This window comes from Pongo abelii, chromosome 12 (assembly GCF_028885655.2).
Source record: "Pongo abelii isolate AG06213 chromosome 12, NHGRI_mPonAbe1-v2.0_pri, whole genome shotgun sequence".
Lineage (NCBI taxonomy): Eukaryota > Metazoa > Chordata > Mammalia > Primates > Hominidae > Pongo > Pongo abelii.
Window position 1 is genome coordinate 124086675 of NC_071997.2, and position 22837 is coordinate 124109511.

At 39.5% G+C, this 22837-nt stretch overlaps 1 protein-coding gene across 10 annotated transcripts in view; it reads left to right on the forward strand.

The window, feature by feature from the left end:
- KIDINS220 (kinase D interacting substrate 220) overlaps positions 1-22837 on the forward strand; it is a 112600-nt gene that overhangs the window by 21031 nt on the left and 68732 nt on the right. For 6 of the 10 annotated variants that reach the window (XR_010136371.1, XM_063713786.1, XM_054548411.2 and 3 more), the window contains exons 5-11: positions 3608-3706; positions 4441-4542; positions 10578-10676; positions 13809-14006; positions 16431-16529; positions 18626-18724; positions 20066-20164. Coding sequence is in view for 9 of the 10 variants with exons in the window: in XM_063713786.1 (XP_063569856.1) it covers positions 3608-3706; positions 4441-4542; positions 10578-10676; positions 13809-14006; positions 16431-16529; positions 18626-18724; positions 20066-20164 (795 nt within the window). In the remaining variant the exon portion in view is untranslated. The remainder of the gene's footprint in view (positions 1-3607; positions 3707-4440; positions 4543-10577; positions 10677-13808; positions 14007-16430; positions 16530-18625; positions 18725-20065; positions 20165-22837) is intronic. The other 4 variants (XM_054548413.2, XM_054548416.2, XM_054548412.2 and 1 more) reach the window with 1 other exon arrangement.

Genomic DNA, 22837 nt, shown 5'->3' on the forward strand with positions numbered 1-22837 from the left:
TTTTAAGAAGCCACAGCATTTCACCATTTTGCCCTTAATAGCACATTATAATTTAACAGTAGGTCAACCTGTATAATCTTATATTTGTTCTCAAGACTAAGTGCAATGGGTGGTATCCTTATTTTTATAGGAAGATACAGGGAACCACTGGTATCTTATATATTTCCAAAAAGAATTTAAGTACATTGCAGTGAAAGTTTAGGGAGAGAAGATAATGATGTCAGTAACTGAGGCAAAGATGGATATGACAGCCGAGAGTGAAATGTGGTTCTTGCCTTGTTGGTACGAAAGGTAGAAGGGAATTGCAGGGAGTTATCGAGTTCTCAATATTTTATTAAAGGTACCTTACCAGATTATCAGATGGGTTAATGACACAGCGGCTGTAAAGCACCTAGAGAGGCCAGGCGTGGAATAGGTACCATACCAATAGGTACCATACCAGTTATTCCATGCCTGGCCTCTTTAGGTGGTGTATAGCTGCTGTGTCATTTAACTGACTTCTCAGAACAATCCTATGGACTAAGGGTTGATTTTATTCTCAATGTATAGTTGAGGAAATTGAGACTGGAAGAAGTGAATCTTTATCCTAAGTCACACAGCTAGTAAGCACTTAGGCTGGGTTTTGAACCAGGTCTCCCTGCTCCAAAGGCTTTCTCCTCTATCATTGTTTTACATAGATCAGCAAGGGAATTAGGAACAATAACATATACGTTATGAATGTATAAAAATGCATTAAGATTTGTAAAAACTGATTTCTTAAACTTTTTTGGCTCTTCCTATTTCTTCAAAGTGATGACCAGAAAACCTTTAACATTTAAAGGATCTTTATTAAAGGTTCTTTATTTTGGCTTTAAAACACTGAAAGTTGGGGAAACTGAGGACCATGTCTCTCTTAATAGCTAGTTTTGTGGGACCTTAACCTCAAAGGATTGGGTGGGTGGGTGGTAGTAACTACCCAAGTAACTACTCAACTTCCCAAGTTGAGGGAAGACAGAGTCCCTGGGACTTGTTTAAGGAGAGGAGAGTGACCACTGAGGTCCTGTGGGGCTCAGGAAGAATTCCAGGATTTAATATCAGAAGTCTAGTGAGGACTCTTCCTGTGAGGACCTTTCCTGGCACCAAAATGAAGAAAGAGTTCATGAAATATAAAGCTATACTGTAGTTAATTGGTCTCAATCTTTTGCCAATTTAGCTTCATTTTCTTGAGATTAAAATTTTATCTCATAGGTTCTTACGTAGGGAGCCAGAGGGACATTATTCTTTATTTTATTTTTTTCCCCTGAGACGGAGTCTCGCTCTGTTGCCCAGTCTGGAGCACAGAGGCACAATCTTGGCTCACTGCAACCTCTGCCTCCCAGGTTCAAGCAATTCTTCTGCCTCAGCCTCCCGAGGAGCTGGAATTACAGGTGCATGCCACCGCGCCTGGCTAACTTTTTGTATTTTTAGTAGAGACAGGATTTCACCATGTTGGCCAGGCTGGTCTTAAACTCCTGACCTCAAGTGATCCTCCTGCCTAGGCCTCCCTTTTTTTAAATTTTTCTTTTTTTTTTTGAGACAGGGTCTCTGTCACCCAGGCTGGAGTGCAATGGCGCTATCTCAGCTCACTACAACCTCCATCCCCTGGGCTCATGTGATCCTCCCATTTCAGCCCCCCTTGTACCTGGGACTACAGACGCACACCACCATGGCTGGCTAATTTTTGTGTTTTTTATAGAGGCAGGGTTTTGCCATGTTGCCCAGGCTGGTCTTGAATTCCTGAGCTCAAGTGATCTGCCTGCGTCGGCCTCCCAAAGTGCTGGCATTACAGGCGTGAGCCACCATGCCTGGCTGGGACATTATTCAAATTGAAGTGAGGACGTGATGTTAAAAAGTTCTGGGCAAGTATTTTACAAGTTAAAATATAGATGTAAGACTTGACTTGATCAAATGCCCAGCTCTGTAATTTGACCTAAATTGTGTCTTTCATGGCCTTGACACTTTAGAGGAGTACTCATCAGTAATTTTAGAATGTTCCTCAGTTTGGATTTGTGGATGTTTCTTATGTTCAGTTGCAGATGTGCTTTAGAGGGAAGGATGTCCCAGAGGCGATGTGCTTTTCTTGGTGTACCCCCTAGGGGGAACGTGATTTCAGTTTGTATCACTGGTGATGTCAGCCTTCATCTCTTGATTAGGGTGGTGTCTGCCACTGTAAGGGCACTATTTTTCACTTTGTAATTACTAAATATTTGGGGGAAGATACTTTGAGACTAAACAAAATATCTTTATTCTGACTAAAACTTTCACCTATTTGATTTAGCATTCATCAGTGACTCTTAAACTTGCAGCAGTTATTACCATAACTGTGGTGGTGTAATGATGATTTTCTGTTCCCTCATATGTTGTACATTAATTAGTTAGAATTCTTCTGTAAGGAAGAGTGCCTACTTCCCTTCCCCACACCCTACTCTATCTGTCTATCATCTGTCTGTCCATCCATCCATCCATTCATCCATTCATCTATATATCTATCTATATCTTTCTATTTCAGTATGGACTTACAAATATTTATTCCATGGGTTATAGCCCAGTACTAATATTACTGCTCAAGTTGTTCCAACTTTATCCATTAGAAGCTCTTTCAGGCTGGCTCTGTGCCCTTTTATGATGCTCCATACTTAAAAAAAAAATTCCTTAGTAAGATTTCATTACATTGGTCTTTTTTATTGAATCATATCGTAGTTAAGGAGAAAATTGCTCCTGTAGCTTAGCAAGTAGAACATCATCAAGTGTGGTGCTGATTCATACCTGATGACTTTGCCTACCTCTGGAAATCCTGATCACAGATGAGATGCCTTAGCATCCTCTCTCTTTTAGCAAGAGGTACTATAATGATCTGGGGTTTAAAGGATGTGTTTAAATGCAGGAGTTGAATATGATTGTTAGAATCTCTCTCTGAATAAAGTTTAAATTCATAGAAAGAAGTGAATATCTAGGAACATAGAAAGTTTTCTGAAGAAATTTTTTTTTTTTTTTTTTTTTTGAGATGGAGTCTCGCACTGTCGCCTGGGCTGGAGTGCAGTGGCGTGATCTTGGCTTACTGCATCCTCTGCCTCCCGGGTTCAAGTGGTTCTCCTGCCTCAGCCTCCCAAGTAGTTGGGACTACAGGCGCACGCCACCATACCTGGCTAATTTTTGTATTCTTTTAGTAGAGATGGGGTTTCACCATATTGGCCAGGCTGGTCTCAAACTCCTGAGCTCATGATCCGCCTGCCTTGGCCTCCCACAGTGCTGGGATTACAGGCATGAGCCACCACACCTGGCCTGAAGAAATATTTTTGGACAGACAAAATAAATCTTAGAAATTTGGAAGAGTTCATAATGAATGTTCTCTAATTCAGGTTTCATAATATATTATAAACTTCGGACTAACCATTTGTGGATGCAAGAGATTTGACTTATTTCATGTACTATTGTATTTGGGGAGCCTGGGAGCTTAGAACTATTTAATACTACCATCATGAAACAATGATTTATAAAGATATTTACTAAAGACATTTCATTAGTGACATTTTTTATACTCAGAGATGATCTAAAGTTTGATTCCCTTACCCCTACATTTTTTGTTTAGGGAGGATGGACAGCTCTTATGTGGGCATGTTACAAAGGCCGTGCTGACGTAGTAGAGTTGCTTCTTTCTCATGGTGCCAATCCAAGTGTCACTGGTCTGGTAAGCATTAACAAAAAAATTTGTTTGTATTGTAAGTGGTAAGTTTTCTTAGGGAATACTTAAGGTTGATTATACTTGGCTTCGTGGTGGATAGAAATATTCTTTATCTTAGTAAACGTAACATATAATATGATTTCAAAACACAGTAATGATAATTTTTTTCTAAAGCTATTTCTCAGTTGTTGTCAGCAAAAAGGCAGCTCTTAGAGCTTAAATGTTAATTATAACTATATAACATTGCAAAAGGAGATTTTGAGATCTTTAGTCATCTTCCTGTTTTCTGTGTGTGAATCCTTAATCTGAATTTAAAGAAAAGAGACATTTACAAAATAATCATACTGTTTTTCTATACATTCTGTTATATATATTTACGTTCCTCTTATTTCGCCTTCTTCTTATTAGTATTGCCTGTTGGCCAGATAACCACATTTTAATGTGTTGAATTTATAAAAATAAATGTGCTCATAATATATGTTTACTTAAGATTTATTATATCTTAGTTGCCAATTATGTATTATGAGTATTTTGTCTATTTTTAAAGTGGAGAATGGTTTGTAATCTGATTTAAAAAGAACATTACTTTGTGTTACATCCTTTGATGTTTACTTTACTTAGCAAATGTGTTGTAAATATCTACCTAAAAGATTTTATTTCTCCTTCCCTCCCTCCCTCCTTCCTTTCTTTCTTTCCTTCCTTCCTACTTATCTACCTACCTACCAACCAATCTATCCTAGCAGTACAGTGTTTACCCAATCATTTGGGCAGCAGGGAGAGGCCATGCAGATATAGTTCATCTTTTACTGCAAAATGGTGCTAAAGTCAACTGCTCTGATAAGGTAGGTCAGCAGCATCTTTTCAGGTTCCAGCCCGTGTTATGTCCACTCAGTGTCTAAGTTATAAACATTTATATATGATTTCATGAGGCTTCTTTAATGTATTTTATATTTTTGTATATTAATGTATTTTATATAGATATATATCTCATAGATGGATTCCCCGGGTGTATTATGTAATAAGTATCCTTCTGATGTTTTCTTATGTCACATTCATCATTCCCAAGAAAACTGACCGGGATAATAGAATCCCTGTCTTCATTGTGTGGAGTTTTCTATTGTAACTCTCCTTCCTGCTTTCAGTCCTGTCTGCTTTCTCTGTATTGTTGTGTGAGAGATCTTTCTAAAATTGAAGTTTGGTTATGTCTCTTGTGCTTAAATTCCTGAAGACCATCTCCGGTATGATGGGTGAAGATGGGCCTTGCCTTCCTTTTTCCCCTTCACTTGCTGCTTGTCCCCCATGCTTCCTTGCGTGCCAGCGGCCGAATGACCCACGGTCCAGGGCCCTTCACAGTGTGCCCGCCTCTCCCTCCTCAGCTTCTCTTCATCTCTGAGGCTCCGCCCATTTGCCATCACTTCCAGAAAGCACCCCAGAATGATGTGCTATTCTTTTTTTTTTTTTTTAAATCCTTAACACTTACCTCAATCATTGCATAAATACTTACCTAATTATCTTTTTTTCTTCTTACTTTTGGAAAGCTTCGTTGGCTTTCTCTGTTTCGGGATGAAACCCAGGCTTCTCAGTTTGGCTTCAGCCTGTCTCACAGGCTCACTTCTTGCCATTTCTTTCCATATATGCTGTGTTTTAGATACAACAGATTGTCTAACATTCTGTGAACGTTGTTTCTGTGTTTATTCTGTTCCCTCTGCTAGTAATGTTATTCCCTCCTCTGCCTGATGAACTCCTGTTTATTTTTCAAGGCTTATTTGAGGTGTTACCTTCTTTGTTAAGTCTCCTTACCCTAGGTGCCCCTTCCTGGGTACTCTGCACATTGCCATTAGGGCACATAACCTATTGCCTTGTAATGATTGATTTTCACATCTTTCTTACCACTAGAGTGTAAGTTTCATGAAGATAAGGACTGCTCTTTTTTTTTTTTCCCCCCATTTTGTACCTCCATTATTTCCAGTAGTGGTCTTAGAATTTGGCACCTTGTGGGGATAGTCATAGTCTTTTCACATTTATAGCATTGTAGCTAAATATAGGAAAATAGCTATTACTTTAAGATTTTTTGTCATTAAAATAGATTCTGTGCATAAATTTCTTTAAGTACAACAGTATTGTTTAACCTTTTGTGGCTGTTGGAAATCATTCATATCTTGATCTGGGCAGTAGTTATGCCAGTGTATACATATGTAAAAAATCATCAAGTAGTACAGTGAAAATTAGTGTATTTTTCGCACTTTGTGCATGTTATACCTCTTTTAAAAATATTACACAAAATAATAGCTTAATGAGGAGCGTAGGGAGGCTGTTGTAAATATTTATATTATAATATGGCATTTAAGAATATTGCATTTGTACTGTTGGCTAATTCAGATTGACTGAGGTTTGAGGTATGTCTAAAATGGATACAGTTTTGTCTGTTGATGGAATTTTTTTTTTTTTTTTTTGACCGAGTCTCGCTCTGTCACCTAGGCTGGAGTGCAGTGGCACGATCTTGGCTTACTGCATCCTCTGCCTCCTCGGTTCAAGCGATTCTCCTGTGTCAGCCTTCCGAGTAGTTAGGATTACAGGTGCACGCCACCACGACTGTCTAATTTTTGTATTTTTAGTAGAGATGGGGTTTCACCATGTTGGCCAGGCTGGTCTCGAACTCCTGAGCTCAGGTGATCCACCTGGCTTAGCCTCCCAAAGTGCTGGGATTACAGGCGTGAGCCACCACGCCCAGCCTGTGATGTAATTTAATTATCATAGAGAAGCCTTTATTTTATCCTTCTTGCCTATAATAAAATGTTTCTATATAGCTTGGCTTTCAAGGCCCTCCAGAATCAGGTAATAATGCTACCTAATCTGTCACTCATTAGCATTTTGAGAAAATGTTTAGTACCCACTATGCAGTGCCCTGTACCTGCACTTAGCACAGAAGATACAAAAACAAAGAAGAAATGATCTCTGTTTAGAGAAGCAGGGAGATAAGTGGCCCATGTAAAATGCAAAGGCCCAGGGTCAGGTGACTTAGGAGTGTGGAGGTGGGAGAATTCACTGATGGCGCAGCAGTCAGTCAAGATTTGATAAAAGAATGCGACTTCCTCTAGACCTTGAAAAAAGGGTAGAGTTTACATCCGTGAGAGAGGAGGAGCAGAGATGAACTGGGCACAGGGAAAATGAGAGCACAAGGTACCAGGGGACGGCTTCAGGTGGCCTGTTGAGCTAGTGTTGAGTGCACCCTCAGTGGTGAGGAGAGGGGTGGGAGGGAGAAGCTGGGCTGCAGGTGGAACCATCTTGGGGTGAGTCTTGGATACTTGGCTGAGGAGCTTGGACATCTGGCCTGTAGACACTCAGAATCACTGGGGGTTTTAAGTAGTAGGTGGTCGCAAAGGGGTGTTTTAGAAAAAATTAACATTTAATAGTACATGGTGGGATTGATTGAAGATTGAGAGTATTTTTATTTCTGACAGAAATAGGGAGGTTTCTATGGGAACTGATTTTTAGAGAAGGGAAAGGAAGTCTGTTTTAGATGTGTTGACCTTGAAGTGGTGGAAACCTATAGTTGAAGGTGTCCTACTAGATAGCGGACATAGAGATTTGTGTTGCCGGTGATCAAGGGCTTGCCTAGAGGTGATTCTTGAAATTGTGAATGCGGATTTGGCAGCTGAGATCAGTAGTAATGCAATATGGTGAGCAAAGGGCTGATTATTAGGAATAATAATTATTATTTTCTTAATTATAATACATAATTATTTATATAATTATTATTAATCTCCAGAGCTAGGAGAACTTGGCTGGTGTAGCATCAAAGGTGGTGAATGAATCAAAAATTCAATTTGGAAGGGACAGTCAATATAGTTCAAAATACTGCAGAGCTTTCAGGAAGAAAAGAAAGAACTTAGTAAAAGATACATAGGTGGCCGAGTGCGGTGGCTCATGCCTGTAATCCCAGCACTTTGGGAGGCCAAGGCAGGTGGCTCACCTGAGGTCAGGAGTTCAAAACCACCCTGGCCAACATGGTAAAACCCCATCTCTACTAAAAATACAAAAATTAGCTGGGCATGGTGGTGGGTGCCTGTAATCCCAGCTACTTGGGAGGCTAAAGCAGGAGAATCACTTGAGCCCAGGAGGTGTGGAGATTGCAGTGAGCTGAGATTGTGCCACTGCACTCCAGCCTGGGCAGCAGAGTGAGACTCCCTCTCAAAGAAAAAACAAACAAACAAACAAACAAAAAGACCAAAAAAAGATACATAGATCTGGAGTTTAGGTAACTATTTGGGTGACCTCTGAAATGGTGGTTTTGTAATATTTATAGCAGAAACTAGTTTTTTAGGGGGGTTTGGTAAGGGGTTATAAATTATCTTGAAAAGCTTAAAAGAAAGGACAGTGATTATCTTCAGAGGGTAGCCTGTTGGAAAAATTTGTTAGGATAGGAGAGACCCACATTGGAAGGACCTCATTCAGAGACCTAGTAGGAAGAGGGAATAAGAAGAAAAGACTGATGATGTGGCAGGAGATTATTGAGTAAGGGCTTGGGTGAAAGATGACCATAGGGTCAGGAATACGCATAAAGGGATTAGATTGAGAAGGGATAGAGACCAGAATTTGAGAGATGAGAGACTTATTGAGGTAGTTCAGAGTGTGGCTGCAGAGCTGTTTTGAAGCAGACAGCATGCAAGGTGAGGGAAGGTCTTGCTGGATGTCAGGAATTCTTTGTAATGTTGAAAGTGGGACTGTCTCCCGAATGGGAGTGGGTGAGGACTAGCCGGCTCATGTGCTGAGGCAGGGGAAGGAGCAGAAATCATAGCACATAATCGTGGATAGTTCAGTTCCATCAGAAGGGCAGAAATCCAATGCAATAGGTATTCAAAGGATGAGAGCTCAGTTACAATAAGTATATTTTTAAAAGGCTTTATGAAGGGTGATTTTCTATGTGTATTATGTTTGAAGATATCTAAGATATTGATATTGTAAAGTTGGGAAAGGCATTTTAGCCAGAGTAAGTATTATCTGCAAAAGAGGGGGCTAGAAAAGAGAATTTAGTTCTTTTTAGTGGAGAAAACCACAGATGCAGGAGTGAAGTTGGGAATCTTCTCCTGTATTTCTTTTTTTTTTCTTTTTGAGACAGAGTCTTGCTCTGTTACCCAGGCTGGAGTGTGGTGGCACGAACACGGCTCATTGCAACCTCCACCTCTTAGGTTTAAGTGATCGTCCTGCATCAGCCTCCCCAGTAGCTGGGACTACAGGCATATACCACCACGCCTGGCTAATTTTTTTGTATTTGTGGTAGAGATAGGATTTCTCCATGTTGGCCAGGCTGGTCTTGAACTCCTGACTTCAGGTGATCCACCTGGCTTAGCCTCCCAAAGTGCTGGGATTACAGGCGTGAGCCACAGTGCCTGCTCATCCTGTATTTCTTATTTGTTCTTCCTAAGCCTGCTTTGAGGCGGTGGCTGTGGCAGCTGCTTCCCCTACATTCTCTTTCTCGTTTTGTGAGGTGCTGGCTCCCATGTGCTGTATTGGCAACCTTGTGATTCTGGCTGTCATGGAGTCTTCATCCATCTGGGAAGCCTGTCCAGGGCTCCAGCCCTCAACAGTGTGGTTGGTTGCTGTGGTGCCTGACATGATTTATAGAGTGACTCTGCTCAGTACAGTAGCCACTAGCACAGGACTACTTAGACTTACATTAATTAAAATGAAATGAAAAAGAAAAGAACTCAGTTCATTAGTCACAGTAGCCACATAGCATTCAAGTGCTTAATCGTCATTATTTGACAAGTGAGTACTGTGTCTCACAGCACAGAATTATAGAGTATTCCCATCAACACAGAAAGTTCTACTGGACAGGGCTGTCACAGAGAGTAGATTAAATTAAATTAAATGTTAATTTCCATCTGTGGGCTCCATGTACTGAAAGGTCACTGTGGACATTCATGTGTCTGCTGATCGCTAGCCTCCCCAAAGGCAGGCAATGCCTTAATGCATGATTTATATTCCTGGATGCCTTTTGAATCATGTTTCAGGGAAAAGTGCTTTTGAGTGCAGTTTCAAGGGCTCATGGGTCTTGTCCCACCTCTTGATAGCTTTGTGACCTTTGCCTATGAATTAACCTCTTAGGGCCTCAGTGTCCTCATCTGTGAAAATGTGATACTGTGAATTGTTCTTATGATAAGGATCGCACACGCAGACCCATGTAAAGTGGTTAGGCCACTTTAGTTTGTTTGGCACTTGGTTGTTACTATTCCTGCCTACAGTCAGACTGCTGGACTTTAAATTCTGTTTCACAAGATATGGGAAGCAATGAAAGCTTGTTGAAAATTTGGGGCTGTGTTACCTTATGATGGAAACATTGTCACTCATTATAAAAGTTAAATAAGAGCATGGCACAGTGGTTCGTGTCTGTAATCCCAGCACCTGGGGAGGCTGAGGTAGGCAGATCACTTGAGGTCAGGATTTCAAGACCAGCCTGGCCAACATGGCAAAACCCGTCTCTACTGAAAGTACAAAACAATGAGCCAGTTGTGGTGGTGCATACCTATAATTCCAGCTACTCAGGAGGCTGAGGCAGGAGAATTGCTTGAGCCGGGAGGCAGAGATCGCAGTGAGCTGAGATTGCACTACTGCATTCCAGCGTGGGTGACAGAGCGAGACTGTCTCAAGAAAAGGTTAAATAAGGTTGGTTAAAAGACATTTCATGGACTGGTTAATCTACTCAGGAGAAATAAAATGGGAGAAATAGGATTTATCTAAGATTACAATTATGATAAATGTATACAGTTTTCTAAGAATGATAAAAAGTAAGATTTTTATTAAAATTCATGTTAAGAGCTAGTTTCTTTGAGTATACTTTTTATAATAATTTTAAATTTATTGTTTGTTTTAATAGTATGGAACCACCCCTTTAGTTTGGGCTGCACGAAAGGGTCATTTGGAATGTGTGAAACATTTATTGGCCATGGGAGCTGATGTGGATCAAGAAGGAGCTGTAAGTATCTTATATTTTAATGCTTGGCAATAGAAACATGTTTTTTATTTTAAGAGAGAGAATTTATTTCTTTAGTGTATGCCTAGAGAAATTTCCCTCTGGTTCTAAAATGATAGCAACAGGAAAACAAGCATTTTCTGTTACCCTAAGTATGTTATATTATAAACATATATAATATAAATAGATACTTTTAAGGATCTGTTGCTAATGCACACACAACTGGGGAGGCTAAAAGTATAAAGAATAGCTTTCAGTGATCCTAGTGTGATATATATAGAGTTATGTGTCGCTTAATGACAGTGATACGTTCTAAGAAATGTGTCATCGGTGATTTCGCCATTGTGGGAACATCATAGAGTGCACTTACACACATCTGGCTGGTGTAGCCTACTCTGTACCTAGGCTCTATGGTATGGCCTGTTGCTTCTAGGCTGCAGCCTGTGCAGTGTGTTACCGTACTGAATACTGCAGGCAGTTGTGAGACAATGGTATTTCTTTATCTAAACATACCTAAACACAGAAAAAGTACAATGAAAGTCCAGTATCATAATCTTATGGAACTTATGTCATATATGCCATCTGTCATTAATCAAAATGTGCTGTGCATATTTTGGTTTTTGTCCGTGGTTCCTGGCTGACTGCTCCTATAACCTGTGTAATTTCATAAGTGACTACAGCAATAAGAGTATCTTTGGTTATATTTGGCCTTTTGTCCTTGGTTCTTGAAACAGCTCTGGATCAGTTCTAGAGTGATAACGATGAAATACAGTCTTTTGTTACTTATCACAAGCCCCTTTTAACCACACTTGAGCTTATGTTAATGAGGTTATTTTTGGAAAGTTTCTAGATAACCCCACTGGTTGAGGTGCTGGTTGCCAGGGACACCAACCATGTGCTCAGAGGGTTGGAACTCACAGCCCTAAGCCACCACCTCTGGGGAGGGGAGAGGAGCTGAAGATTGCATTGATCATCATTGACCAATGATTTAATAAACCATGCCTTCATAATGAAGCCTACATAAAAACCCGAAAGGACTGAGTTCAGGGGGCTTCCAGGAAGATGACCAAGAACACATCTCCGTACTGGGAGGGTGGCATACCGCAGCTCCATGGGGACAGAAGCTCCTATGCTCAGGACCCTTTCAGACCTCATCCTATGTATGTCTTCATATGCCTGCTCATTTCTATCCTTTAAAATATCCCTTATGGAAACTGGTAAATATTGCTTCCCTGAACTGTGTGAACTGCTCTAGCAAATTAATCAAACCCAAGGAGGGGGTTGTGGGAGCTCCGATTCATAGCCAGTCAGTCAGACAACCTGAGCTTTCATTGGCATGGGAAGCGGTGTCAGTCTTGGGCACCGAACACTTGCCTGTGGGGTCTGATGCTATCTCCAGGTAGGTAGTGTCAGAATTGAGTTGGAGAATACCCAGCTGGTGTCTGCTGCAGAATTGATTACTTGATGGATGTGGAAAAACCCCACACATCTGGTCATAGAAGTATTTAGTGTTGTGAGAATTTACGTGAAATGGAGTCTGTTTTTTCCTATACGTAGTACAAATTGTTTAATAAACTGTTCAAATCAAATGGTTTTTAATATTGGGGGAAAAACACTGTGGTGCATTAAAATATTTTTTCTTAAAAAATTTAAAGTAATATTGTAATTTTTGGGATATTTTTAGCTGTGCCTTATTTTCCCTCTTCAATGAGCAGATTTTAAAAAATCAGAAATCAGCTGTCAGAACTCAGAAAGCTTAAAAACTGGTTAGATACATCTTACCGATTAGCAGTTTTTAATTCCTCATTCCCCAGCCTGTGCCAGTTGTGTTGGGGAGATGAAGAAGCCTAATATCACTTTTCTCTTGAGCCTATAAGAATATGGTTAAAGGAAACAATATTTATGCATAAGAAACAGTTAAAATAATGCAGACTGCTATTTATAGAATTAGTATATTATGTGAGTGGATCATAAAGGATTCTGAGAAGAGGTAGTACCAGATCTTGGGTCGTAGTGAAACAAGAGTAAACTCTTTATGTCATACTTTTTGGCACACTATCAACCAGTTCCTCCTGTTTGCATACTGGCAGGAGCTGACTCATTGCCAGCCTTCAAGGCGTAGGCCCTGTTTTTGTGCTGGTGGAGGCAGCATGGTCTGTAGGCAGCTGCAGATGCCATACCTTCCACCTGCCGCCTCTGGACAGTTGGTCAAGTGAACAGGTGGCTGGTTTCTGTGATGATTGATGGCTCAAGAATTTGAAAAGGCTGTGTTATTTTAATATGTGGGAGAATGACAGCTTAATTTTGGGGGCTGATCTAAAATATTTCTATAAGGAAATTATATGACAGCTTGAAGTAGATGAACATCTCAAGAAGCAGTTTTAATACTACTTCTGGTAGTGAGTCACATTCTTCTCTTAGTTGATGTATTGTTTGTTTATTTAGAGACAGAGTCTCATATGTTGCCTAGGCTGGTCTTGAACTCCTGGCCTCAAACGATCCTCCTGCCTTGACCTCCTAAAGCTTTGGGATTATAGGTGTGGGCCATCGTAGCTGGCCTGATTTATTGTTATAAAATAGATGTGCAGTTTTTAAAAGAATGACTTAAAATAAGACAGGTTTTGAAAATGTAGTTTCTAGATTACTATGAAAGCCAAACAGTATATTATACTTTTCTTGAAATAGCTCATGGCTATTAATTCATTGTTTACTTTAGTGTTTTTTATGGGTTTTATTATAAAGAATTCTTGAAGTCTGATTCACCTGACTTTGGATTATTTAATTTAGAATGTGTTTAGTCACCCTGTCAACTATTTTATCCTTCATTACATTAGTGAGTTAGTTTGTTTATTATAAATGAGTCCAATTTCAGATTATCATTTAAATAACTGAACTTCATAATAGCTCTAATGACTGAAGATCATTAATGTATTTTCAAAAACAAAAGATACCTTCTAGCCGTTTTTGGTATGTTTCTTGCTATTTATTTTGGCATTTTATTATTGGAAATGACAATAATAGGCCACCTATTTGAAAACATTAGTTTTATGATTATGGCATAAATCGTATATTTTCTAGAATACATTAATTTCTTGGGCTTGTGTTTTGTTTTGTTTTCGTTGTTGTTGTTTTTAGAATTCAATGACTGCACTTATTGTGGCAGTGAAAGGAGGTTACACACAGTCAGTAAAAGAAATTTTGAAGAGGAATCCAAATGTAAACTTAACAGATAAAGACGGAAATACAGCTTTGATGATTGCATCAAAGGAGGGACATACGGAGATTGTGCAGGATCTGCTCGATGCTGGAACATATGTGAACATACCTGACAGGGTAGGTCACCTATTTCACATTGGTCTCCTAGTGGCGAAGTGGATGAAAGATGACCTTAGTGTCTTACTACCTTTCAAGATTCTCATGCATGACATAAACTTGTTTTAAGATAAGTTTATTTCTGCCTTTGAAACTAGTAAGTTAAAAACTGTTCAATCGTTCTGAAAAATGTCCTTTTTAATTTTTGTCAAATAATGTTGTTATTGAAAATGTCACGTGTGCTATTAGTCTGTAACTGACCTTGATGTGTCACTGTAGGTGTGCTTTCTTGTGCCCTGACTTCTCTGAGCTCACACTTACTGATCCACCTCTACCTGAACTCTCCACTTGAATGTCTAATTGGCCTCTTAAACTTACAATAAAACAGATGCCTTGCTTTTTTCACCCCAAACCTGCTTTTCCCTCATTCTCCATTTCAGCAAGTGGTACCACCATTCACCCTCTTGTTGAAGCCCCAAATCCTGTGCATTAGCCTTGATTTCTCTCTTTTCCTCATCTGCCCTCCAGCAGGCTCTGTTGACTTTACTCCAAAACAAATCCTTTATCTGTCCACCTGTCTTCATTCCACTATCACCTCCCAGCTGAAGCCACTGTCTCTGGCGGTGCTGCTGTTAAAGCAGTAACTTTGCAACTGGGTTCTCCACTCTCATCTTGGAGTGATCTTTAAAACAGTAAATCTCGTGTGTACTTCTTTATTTAAAGCCATCCAAGACTTCTTGTTGCACTGAGGATGAATGTTATCTTTTTAGTTTATAGACATGACATGACATTGTCTTTGCCTAACCTCTCTCCCCACTTTGTACCCCTCTTCTGCCAGTTTTCATAGCCTGCAGCCATGTTTGCTTCTTTCCCTTTCTTGAATGCACTGAGCTTGTTCCTGCTGTGGGGCCTTTGCAGCAGCTGTGCTCTTATTCTGAAATGCTGATCTTGGCTCCTTCTTGTCATTCTCACCTCAGCTTCAAGGTTTCCTCCTCGGAAAGGTCTTCAACTACTTAATCCAAAGTAGCTACCTGATCACTTTTTTTGAGACAGGGTGTTATTCTGTTACCCAGGCTGGAGTGCAGTGGTGTGATCACAGCTCACTGTGGCCTCAACTTCCTAGACTCAAGAGATCCTCCTTGCCTCAGCCTCCCAAGTAGCTGGGACTACAGGTGCATGCCACCACGCCTGGCTAATTCTTGTTTTGTTTTGAGAGACAGGGTCTCACTATGTTGACCAGGCTGGTCTCGAACTCCTGGCCTCAAGTGATTCTCCTGCCTTGGCCTCTTAAAGTGGTGAGATTATAGGCATAAGCCATCATGCCCAGCCTACCTGATAGTCACTTTCTAGAACATCACCTTTTTTTATTTGCATAGTGTTTGTGTGATTTTTTGTTTATTGTATATTGTCTTCTCTGCCAGGCTGTAAATTCTTCCAGAGGTAGGACTGCATCTGTCTTGTTTCCTAGTACCTAGAATGATGGATGGCACATTTAGAAGTTTACTAGTCTGCACCCATGTTAATGCTAATGTTCCCAACTAAAATTTGTCTGCCTTTGGTTTATTTCTGCTATAAATGTGGTAGTTAACACACTACAACATGGTGCTGAACTTAATAACCCTTAAGGACCTGCATCCTGATTTATTTCATAGTACTTTTGAGGTCCACTCAGGATTGAATTGAGCTGCAGCTCATGGGCTCATTCAACACAAAAGACTACAACTGATTTTTAAGTTAGCAGTAAATAAAATATTTATGCCCATTTCCAAAATAGCTGTTTCCAGTATTTTAAGTATAGATAGATGTAACTAAAAATGATCGTTGCTTGGTGAATATAGTTTCAGGGGAGAGCAGTGTCCTCATGAGGTTGTGAACTTAGTCTTATGCTGGGGAATGAGTCAGTCTTAATGCACTACTGGCCTGTAACTGCCAAATCCACTAGGTTTTCATGGATGCTGCTCGGGGAACTTTCTCCCTTAATTGAATGTGGCTGTAGATTCACTGATAGTTTTAGCTTTATAGCTCCGTTTTTTTTAGAATTCATGGCTTTCGTCATATAGCATTATTCCAAGATATTTTTACTATATGATTTTAAAATGTTAATTTGGTTCATTGACAGCCACAACGTCATTGTATTTAATTTACATTTGTAATAGGCGGTTACCTTCAAAGAGAATAGATTATTGTTCTGGGTAACTGGTCTTTCTAAACTTGTTTAGGAATTTCAGCGTCCTCATTTTGGGGCATAAAGTCCTCTGTCCCTTACTCTGATGTCTGTTAATATCAGATATTCATATTAGTTAAGTAACATTTTTCTCTTATTTAGAGATAGACTTTTTCCAAGAAATTTTTAGAAAAAAATATGAAAACATGATTAACTGTAACTTAAAAAGCTTATTTGTTATCAATTTACCTTGTTTTTGTTTTTATTTTCTGTCTTCTTAGAGTGGGGATACTGTGTTGATTGGCGCTGTCAGAGGTGGTCATGTTGAAATTGTTCGAGCGCTTCTCCAAAAATATGCTGATATAGACATTAGAGGACAGGTATGTGTGATTACAGTGCAGTTGCTATCTTAGAGTATAATTGGATGTAAATGTTGACTGATCATAATGTTATTCTTCCCACTTTCCTATGGAGATAAACTTGTAAACCCTAGTACATTTAACAGATGTATATTATTACTAAGTTTCACTGCCTTTATTGTAAAATTTCTGTATTAATGTCGAGTTAAATGTAGATAGAGGTAAACCAAAAAAGCTCATGTTTTTAGAATATACTGTCTTTCGTAATGTGTATATATAGATTCAATCCTTAAAACTATAATGAGTAGTTAGTGATACTGAGAGAGTCGGTGACACTTCGACTATCTGGTACTTATTTATTTTTTTAGTGTTTTCTGCCTGTTTTGTCTTCTTCCTCCATCTGCTGTTCTTCTACTGTTGTTGTTTTATTTTCTTCTCCTTTTTCCCCACTGTGCCTACCTTTCCTAGGACCACTTGGTAGTGCCTGTGGACATTGCTTAAGGCAATCATAGTTCATAGAACCACAAAGGTTATTAATTTTAGATAAAAGCCTTGCCCACAGTTGTGAATTTATCAAATACTTCAAGAGCTTTAGACTTTAGAAAAAGTTCTTGGTGTCTCATTTTGTTGTTGGACAGTCTACATTTCTGCTCAGTTTTTTCTTGTATTTGGCCAAAAATCTCTTGTGTCCAAATCCATTTTTGAATCAAACTATAACTATTATGCCAAATGTTATGGGGGAATTAACATGGGCCCCTTGTCTTTAAGACACACATATTTTAATTTGAAAGATTTTAGTTTGTTTATTTTTATGCTTTTAACATAAAAAGTGAAGCCACAAGATGGTATATGATTGATTGCCTAGCAAAAGATTCAAGTATGAGTCTTGAGGTGGGGAGAGAAGGCCTTAAGGTCTGGGGCTTTTGGAAGAAGGTAGAACTTGAGCTAAGTTTGAAGATGAGTTGGATTTAGGTAGGTGAAGAGCCTGGCGGGGTTGCTGATGCCTGTAATCCCAGCACTTCGGGGAGGCTGAGGTGGGAAGATCCCTTGAGCCCAGGACTTTGAGGTTATAGTGAGCTGTGACCATGCCACTGCACTCTAGCCTGGGTGACAGAGTAAGACTTTGTCTCTTAAAAAAAAAAAAAAAATAGAAAAGGAAAGCTGGGTGTTTCAGGCAAGGGGAGTTGTAATAGGATGAGAAAATTAGGAAGTGGAAGACTGCATTTCATAGCTAGTGAAGGAATCATTTGGCAGTGGGCAGTGGAGTGGCGGGCATGGTGGTGGGGATGGTGGGGAGAGGTGGAGAAATGAAATGGGAGGGGGTAGGGCCTGAGAAGTTTGAGTTGGGCAGCTAGTGTACATTTTTTAGAAGAGAAACTGTTGAGGAAATTTTGGTATTAGGAACTTAATGTGGCTGCTGCAAAAGTCGTTCGTTATCTCCTGGGTTAAAGTAACATTGCCACTAAAAGATGGGTTCTAGGTCACCTACTTGGACTTTTACCTAACTACTTTGCGTCTGTGAGTCCTCTTCTGTGTTTGAATTCATTTTTTTGTTGTTCTCTAGCTCTACTTTCAAGGTCTACGTGGATTGATTTTTGGGTTTTGAGCTAGATAAGATTTTAAAGATCTGATCAAGGCAGTATAGGGATATGGGATGGATGGAAATTAAGAAAGCTAAAAATGATAATGCCTTATATTTGTGAAGTACATTTTCGTGCATTATCTTTTGAAAAATTGAGCAATACTTATAGCATGTGACAGATGAAAATCTAAGGGTCAGAATAGTCAAGTGACATGTCCGAGTTTATAGGGTTCAGGTATTGATGACTCCTAACCCAGTGTGTGTTCCTGAAATTTGAGTACATTACAAAGTGTAGTTTACTTTATTAACTATGTGGGATTGCTACTTTTTAGGTTAAGTAATACGAAGTTTTCCTAGGCTTCTTTCACAAAGAATTTCTCAAAAGTAACTCCAAGATAGCATAAGGATTAATAGTGTTTCCTACCATGCTGCCTGTTGGAATGCTTTCTGACAGAAATGATGTTTTGTATTTATAAATAGCAGTTTTAAATATTGTATCTTACATGAAGTGATTGTGTTTTTTTAAATTATCTAGGATAATAAAACTGCTTTGTATTGGGCTGTTGAGAAAGGAAATGCAACAATGGTGAGAGATATCTTACAGTGCAATCCTGACACTGAAATATGCACAAAGGTATAAATGGCATTTCTATTCTGTTAGCAGCACCTTATGCTGAATGTTAGTACTGCTCATTTTATTTCAGTCGTCTTTGTTTGATGTTAGAGTTACACTGATTTTACTGGTAATATTCTCTATCAAATTGAGGAGTAACTTTGTATCCTTTCAGGATTTGTGTATTCATAGCAAAATACAGTGTGTTGTTACTTCAATTAAATACTTCTCAGAAAGTACAATATCAGCTATTCATAAATTGTTATTATTTGGACAGCTCATTTCTCCCAAATTCATTTATGCCACTGTTATCTGGGATGCAGAACACATTCCTTTGTGGGGAGATGGCGTGTGCTCAGGAATTCCAGGCCAGTCTGGGCAATATAGTGAGACCCTGTCTCTTTAAATGAATACATAAATAACCATATCACTGGTGGTTGGTTCCCCAGACTAGCTACTTTCAACTGTTTTACTCAAATCGTGTAAAAAATACAAAATTATCTAATACTGTGGTCTCCTATTTAGCCTATGTGTAATCATTTTCTATGGGGAAAATGTATTTGGAATTCTGGGTTGATATGGCAGGAATTCTTAATGAGTAAAGCAAAATTATAAAGTCACCCATAAGACAATCCTATGTCATCTGCTGTAGATCAGGACCAGCCAGTTTCTAAATCAGTGATGGTACTTCCAGTACACCAGGGTGGAAAATTTCTGAGATACCTTCTGGTTTGCAGGTGGCTCCTTAATCCTCTTTTTTCTTTTTCTTTTGGACCTTGGTGTCAGCCAGGGTGACTACCTGTGGCTTCTAACCAGATTTTTGTCTAACTCAGTGCTGAATTGTGGTCTCTTCTTGTTTCCCTTCCTTTGGTTTTGAAAGCAATCACGAACTCTTTTGAGGTTTTCTGAAGGCATACTGCTTGTTTCAAATGGTTCCACTGAGAATTGAAGCGATGTTGGTATACATTTCTGAAAAACTCTGGACACTGGCTTACCTGGACGTTGACAGGCTGGGCTGTGGGTTGGTTGGTGGGGAGAACGGGAAGTAGCCTCTGGAGGGGACCTGCCCCCAGGTCAGTGGTAGAACCTGGGGAAGGGCAGAAGCAGCCACTGCTGCCTGCTGTAGCTTACAAGCAGCTGGGGCGGGTCCCACACCTGGCTACGTGATTTACAGTCACTTTGATACAAATGAGTGGTTGTAAAGGAAAAGCACTTTTTTGTTGTTAGCTTTTATGTTTTCTTGAGAGGGTTTTAAATATAGGCTGTTACCAGAGTCAGATATTTCTTGACATGTGCATTTGTATGACATAAGCACAGGAGTCAAGCTATTAATCTGGCAAATGTTCTTATTTGTGCCCACAGGATGGTGAAACGCCACTTATAAAGGCTACCAAGATGAGAAACATTGAAGTGGTGGAGCTGCTGCTAGATAAAGGCGCTAAAGTGTCTGCTGTAGATAAGGTAAAACATCTGTGCGGAGAGAACACTGTATGGAAAGCTGTTGGTAGACTGACCTCTGTATGGAGTGGATTTAATGGGGATCTGATTTTAGGTTGTGTGGGGAGAGATGACTTGCTGGGGGTGTCCGTGTGGGATTTGGATCCCACACAGTAGCGCGCTGAGGAGTGGGTGGGCTCAGTGTGCTATTAACGCAGCTGCTTCCGACTCTCCTTCGACGGCTCACAGCAGCTGTGGGCACTGCCATTGACAACCACATCAGGAGGAGGCTCTGCCTTCGTCAGGGTAGAGCTTGCTGCGGATAAACAGGAGGAAAGAATGCACAGGGGCTGGAGGAGGCCGACTCTCAGAGCAGACCGCGTTAATGTTCACTGACAGGAGACAATGTGTTTGTTCTGCTGCGTGTCCTTGCTATAATCCTTTTAGAGGAATTTTTATATTTTCTGTAATAAGTTTAGCTCTAAGTGGATTAATACTTCATATAGATTTGATTTTTCATTTTGGTTTCTTTTTATTTTAAACAAGCTTATTTCTTTCTGTACTTTAAATTGGTTTTCCCCCAGGATAGAAGTGAACTGATGTATGAAGTAAAAAATAATATTGTAAATTTTCTCCTCTGATGAATGATATGATTTGGGCTTTACTAATTAATACTAGATTGAAGTTTATTTTTCTATTAGTTATAAGGCAGTTAAACAAAAACGGAGTCAAGAGTCAATGTGTTTGTGTTTCATTTTGCCATGTTACAACATTATTTTAAAACATAAAAGCACCTCCCCCCGTCGTTACCATGTTAACATAATGTCATATCAAAGAAAGGAAACTTTAATATTAAAAACTAGAAGACATAAAGTCAAAGAAGAGTTTTCAAAATGGAATATATGTAGCTTTCTAGAAAACTTCTTATAATGCCTGTTTTTCTCAATCTGCCATTGACTCATCTGACACTGGTCCGCCAATTTGCGATATAGAACCACCAGACTGTATCCTTCAAGGTTCCATATAGCCTTGTTAATTATATAAAATGCTATCTTAAGTAATTGCTTTATACTCATTAATAAGTTTCCTGAAGGCCTCTGCCTTGGTATTCTTTTGTGTGTTGCTGTGCCCAGAGTCAGCACATGATACTTGTTGACGAATACACATGATAGTTGGAACAGTTGTTCATTCATGAACACATTCTTACTGAGGATGGGTAAAATGCTATCCTGCTAGAATTTGGGTTACAAACTTTTAAAAGTCTTGAACCTGGATGTTCATAGAGAATTTCATAAAAACAATTTTAAAAGTGACGATTAATGTTATTTTTACCTTGCCCATCACTGCTCTCTGATTATTTTCAGCCTGTCAGCAAAGTATGCTAATATCCTCCCTGCATTTATAGAAATTTTGTATCTGGCAGAAATGCTGCTGCTACTGTTTTGTCTTCTCACAGGTCTGGGGATGAGAATTGGAATTGAGATGGGAAAATAAGATGAAATTGGGTTTGGATATGTTTAGTTTGAGGGCTGATAAGACATTCAGGAGTCTGTGGCCAGTAGACATTGGGAAATCTAGTACTGGAATCTGGGCAAGAAATCAAGGCTGGTGATGGAAATTTGGCAATTAGTTACTAGGATAGAGAGTTGCATGGGAGTGACTAAGATGATCAGTGTGAAGAAAGATGAAGGCTGAAGTCAAAATGGACTTCCCTTATGCTGTGTGTCATATTGCAGTTTTTAAATTGTGCATGTTTATCCAGTCTCTTCCTATTATGACATAAGCTACTTAAGGTCAGCAACTATTTTGTCTTTCATCTTTATATCCTCCAAAGTACCAAGCACAGAGCCTTACATATAGTGAGTCTGGTGCATAGTTATGCTACCACATTTTTTAGGACACGGGAGGAGAGTCTAGAAGATGAAAAGTTGAAGATAAGGTCGTGCCTTGGAAGCCACAGGAAGAATGTGTAGGTCATTTTCATTTAGTGTCCTGGAGATCAGTGTGGATGAGAACTGAGAATTTAATTTGTCGAGGTGTTTGTGAAGTAATCAATAGGAGAGCACTTTGCAGCCCAAAGAGGACTTTTGAAATTTACATGTTAGCTTTCATTAGTGTAGAATGTGAACACTAATGTGATTGGAGATGCTAATATGGAGAGAAGGTGGGTTGATAGGGAAAAGTGAAAGGTGAGGAGAATGGAAGAGGAGAGGAGAGAGTCGGAGGAGGATAGCTGTACATAGAGGACTCAGGTGGAGAATGTAGAGTGATGAGATTTAAGGGTTCACTATGGCAAATTGTTGACAAAGATCATTGGAGCTAACAAGATCACTTGTGTTAGATGGCTGTCAGCATGGATAAAGCTTTCTAGACAGATGAAGAAAGCCGTGAAATAGAACTTAAATTAGTTGAGGAAGGTAGTTGACATCCTTGGACAATAAATATTTGGATGATGGAGGGATACTAATGAAAGTGGACCCGCTTATCTCCCTGCAGCCTAGGAGGAGCTGCAGGGAGAAAGCCTATTGCTTCTCCTCTTTCACTGAGTTAAGGAAAGGGGAAAAGAATGACCTTCATTCTAGAGGGCTGTGGGAGAAATAGTATCTGAGCAAAGCTGGATGAGGAGCTACAGAAGGATATTATGGGGAAGATACAGATAAAAATTCATACTATATATGTGCTTTATATGAAAAATAA